The sequence below is a fragment of the Branchiostoma floridae genome, chromosome 8 (genome assembly GCF_000003815.2).
Source record: "Branchiostoma floridae strain S238N-H82 chromosome 8, Bfl_VNyyK, whole genome shotgun sequence".
NCBI classification, from domain to species: domain Eukaryota; kingdom Metazoa; phylum Chordata; class Leptocardii; order Amphioxiformes; family Branchiostomatidae; genus Branchiostoma; species Branchiostoma floridae.
The window spans coordinates 76,122-79,091 of NC_049986.1; the positions used below are offsets into that span (position 1 = coordinate 76,122).

At 40.0% G+C, this 2,970-nt stretch overlaps 1 protein-coding gene across 1 annotated transcript; it reads left to right on the forward strand.

Moving 5' to 3' along the window:
* The first annotated feature begins 784 nt into the window (after nt 1-784).
* LOC118420945 (protein THEM6-like) lies at nt 785-2,545 on the forward strand. The gene is made up of 2 exons (XM_035828040.1): nt 785-1,043; nt 2,313-2,545. The coding sequence occupies exons 1-2, from the start codon at nt 893-895 to the stop codon at nt 2,543-2,545; spliced, it is 384 nt and encodes a 127-aa protein (XP_035683933.1). The 5' UTR covers nt 785-892.
* Nucleotides 2,546-2,970: the final 425 nt, after the last annotated feature.

Consider the following 2,970-nt stretch of genomic DNA (forward strand, 5'->3'; position numbering starts at 1 on the left):
GTGATGGATTAGATGAAAGTTAACTTTATGATGGCATGCTGAGGTGAGGCTGGAAAAGTCGTAACAAGTCAAAAATAAACATTTGTAGTAGAACTCAGTGCTTTCTCTGTTAGCAACTTTTGCTAAATATGAAATGTTAGTATTATAGTACATGTAGTACCTTCATGGATGATCCATCTCATAACATCATGGTTTATAACTAGATGATATTTCAGACATATACACCTATGGTCGATAATGGATATCAATTACCTTTGGTTCCTTCTGTTAATATCAACTGGCAGCGATTATGGCATACTTGGTCTAATCCACACGACATGAAATTATGACAGGACTTCTGATTCAGTCTGCATAAAGAACAACAACTCATCAGGAGTTTGTCAGATCCAAGAAGGGATATGAAAACATGATGTACAATAAAATGTTTACATGAAAAAAACTACATGTGCATCACATTACATTAATGCAATCCACGTTTCAATTTCTTAAACTGGCTTCAAAAAGCAACGATATTGTCACAACAATACAGAATTTTTTCACACACCCACACACAGATTATTCTTTCCCTTGATAGTAGGCAAAGAATTGTAGCCACTAATTTGATACTGATATACTGTAAAAGTGGAATTGTTTGCGAGTGTTTAATTTTACTGTAGGGAGAAAATGAATTGTTCGTGGTGTTTTTAGATTTGTTGTTGAAACCGCCATTCATGGTTTAATTAAAAAAAAAAGAGGAAATGTTCCCGGTGGTTTTTAGTTTAATAACGTTAGCGATGCAGAGGTCAGCGTGAATAACGCGAACATAAATCGACCACAAACCTTTCTCATTTTACAGTACATTAAGTCGATGACCCGATGAGACACACCCCACTTTTCAGTGCACTCTTCCGACATGGCAACGATTTGGCTGTTGACAATTCTTCTCGCCCCGTTCACCCTCTTTGATGTCTGGTACTTCGTCAATGGTTTCATCACGTGGATGGTGGCAAAGTTACAGAAAACAATACGGAAGAAGGGCGTATTGGAGGAAGTGGTTACTTATGGTAAGCTTTCCTTGTCATTCAATATACCCTTTCCCTCTTCCTTTTGTATATGTAATTTAATGTTGACAAAATAAATGATAAAGGCCGGATCAAAATTGATCTGTATTGTGTAATATTGTATTTACTGCCATGAATATTACTAAGAAATACATGTAGTCCTATAGTTTTACATTAAGTATATGAAATAAATGACAATTTAGATTTCTTCGAATTAAAGAGCCTTCAGTATAGATAAGATCCAAACCTAACAACAAGTTTGGTAAGTTGATTATGCCTCCATTGTTATCAATGTATAATCATAATGTATAATTGAAAAGCTTTCTTGAATCGCCTGTACAATGGTAACCCGTATTTTATGATCGTACATACGCGGGGCGAGTATCTGATGGGCAGCAAATGGGAACATGGGAAAATAGTGCCGAAATTTCCCTCGACCATATGCCCTTTGTTATCACCTTCAAAAGACGAAGGTTATGTTTCGGTGCGTGTGTGTGGTGTGTGTCTGTGTGAGTGCGTGTGTGAGTGTATGTGTGGTGTATGTGCGTGTGTGCGTGTGTGTGTGTTGTAGACAAAGACAACGACGGACTCAAGTTATGATTGCACAACGTATATAATTTCTCGCCGTCACTTGTAGTTGTACATTCTGGAAAATGAAATACATAACTTTGACAAGACGCCTAAATGTATAAATTCGAATAGTGAATTAATAGATGTACAACAAATACATACTAGTACGTTGAGCATAAGTCTGAGTCCCCGAACGGAAGGAAAAGAAAGCAATATAGAAGTACACGTACAGTTACAACAATCTGCTGCTGTGATGTAAAAATTTAGTTTTGTGTGGCTGACATATGATTTTACAGTTAACACCAGACCAACAGAGCAAACTACCACGTAGACTAAAAGTTGCTTATCGTTGTCAGAAAGAATTCCTTGGTCTATTAAACACATTAGGACTGATTGAAAAAGTTTAAACTTTGTTCGAACACAAAAAGAAACTCACCATAAATTTTCGGCCGAACACTCCGACCTTCTTCAGATGAAATGACTCGCACTAATCCGGAAGTTGGAACAAAGTTTAAACTTTTTCAATATGGAATTTACCAACACAGATGAGCTTTCATTCGGACATTAGAACTGAGTTACGGTCGATTCAGCAACTGGAACGAAGTGCCCTACACATATCTCCAACATGGCTTTTTATTGCACCAGTTGATAATGATACTTTATCACTAGTATCTCTCTTTCGTCTGTACTTAAATTTTTCAGGCCTCGTGACCACCACTGATATGAGCTCTGTGGTTCACAAGAACAACGCCCGCTACCCTCGCAAGTGTGACTTTGGCCGGTTCCATCTGTGGGAGTCCACGGGAATGTGGGATAGCGTGGTGAAGCTGGGTGGTTCCATGACTTTGGGAGCTTCGACCATCCGCTTCCGCAGATCATTGTATTTCCTGGAACCTTTCCGGGTCAGATCTAAGGCAAGGATCGTGAATATTTAAACTGGTATTTAGTAGGAATTTTTCTTCTAACAGTGACGAACTTTTAAAGGTAAATACACGTACCTCCAAATTTTCGATGGCTATCTTGATCACGGAGTGACCCAGTTCTCGCGAGAGTTGCGAGAACTAGGTAAACTGCCATATGCCGCCGATCCTGTACCCTTGGGAAAGGAACTTTACCCGACTTTCCTCACTCCACCCAGGTGTAAAAATATGGGTACCTGACTTTGGTTGGTTAAAGGCGGAGAAAGGGCATTCGTGCCGGTGTGACAGCGTTCTCGCCCCCCCAGCGATCTCGCCCCCCCCGGGGGGCGAGATCACTAGCGTTTTCGCCTCCCTTTAGCGTTTTCGCCCCCCCCCCCCAGAACATTACTATTATTCCTCGGAGGGGTCTTAAGAGCAGCTGGTTACTACATATTAGGTGC

Coding starts and splice junctions, on each gene's coding strand:
- LOC118420945 (XM_035828040.1), top strand. CDS start 893: ATGGCAACGATTTGGCTGTTGACAATTCTTCTCGCCCCGTTCACCCTC. Junction 1,044..2,312: donor GGAGGAAGTGGTTACTTATG/GTAAGCTTTCCT, acceptor TAAATTTTTCAG/GCCTCGTGACCACCACTGAT.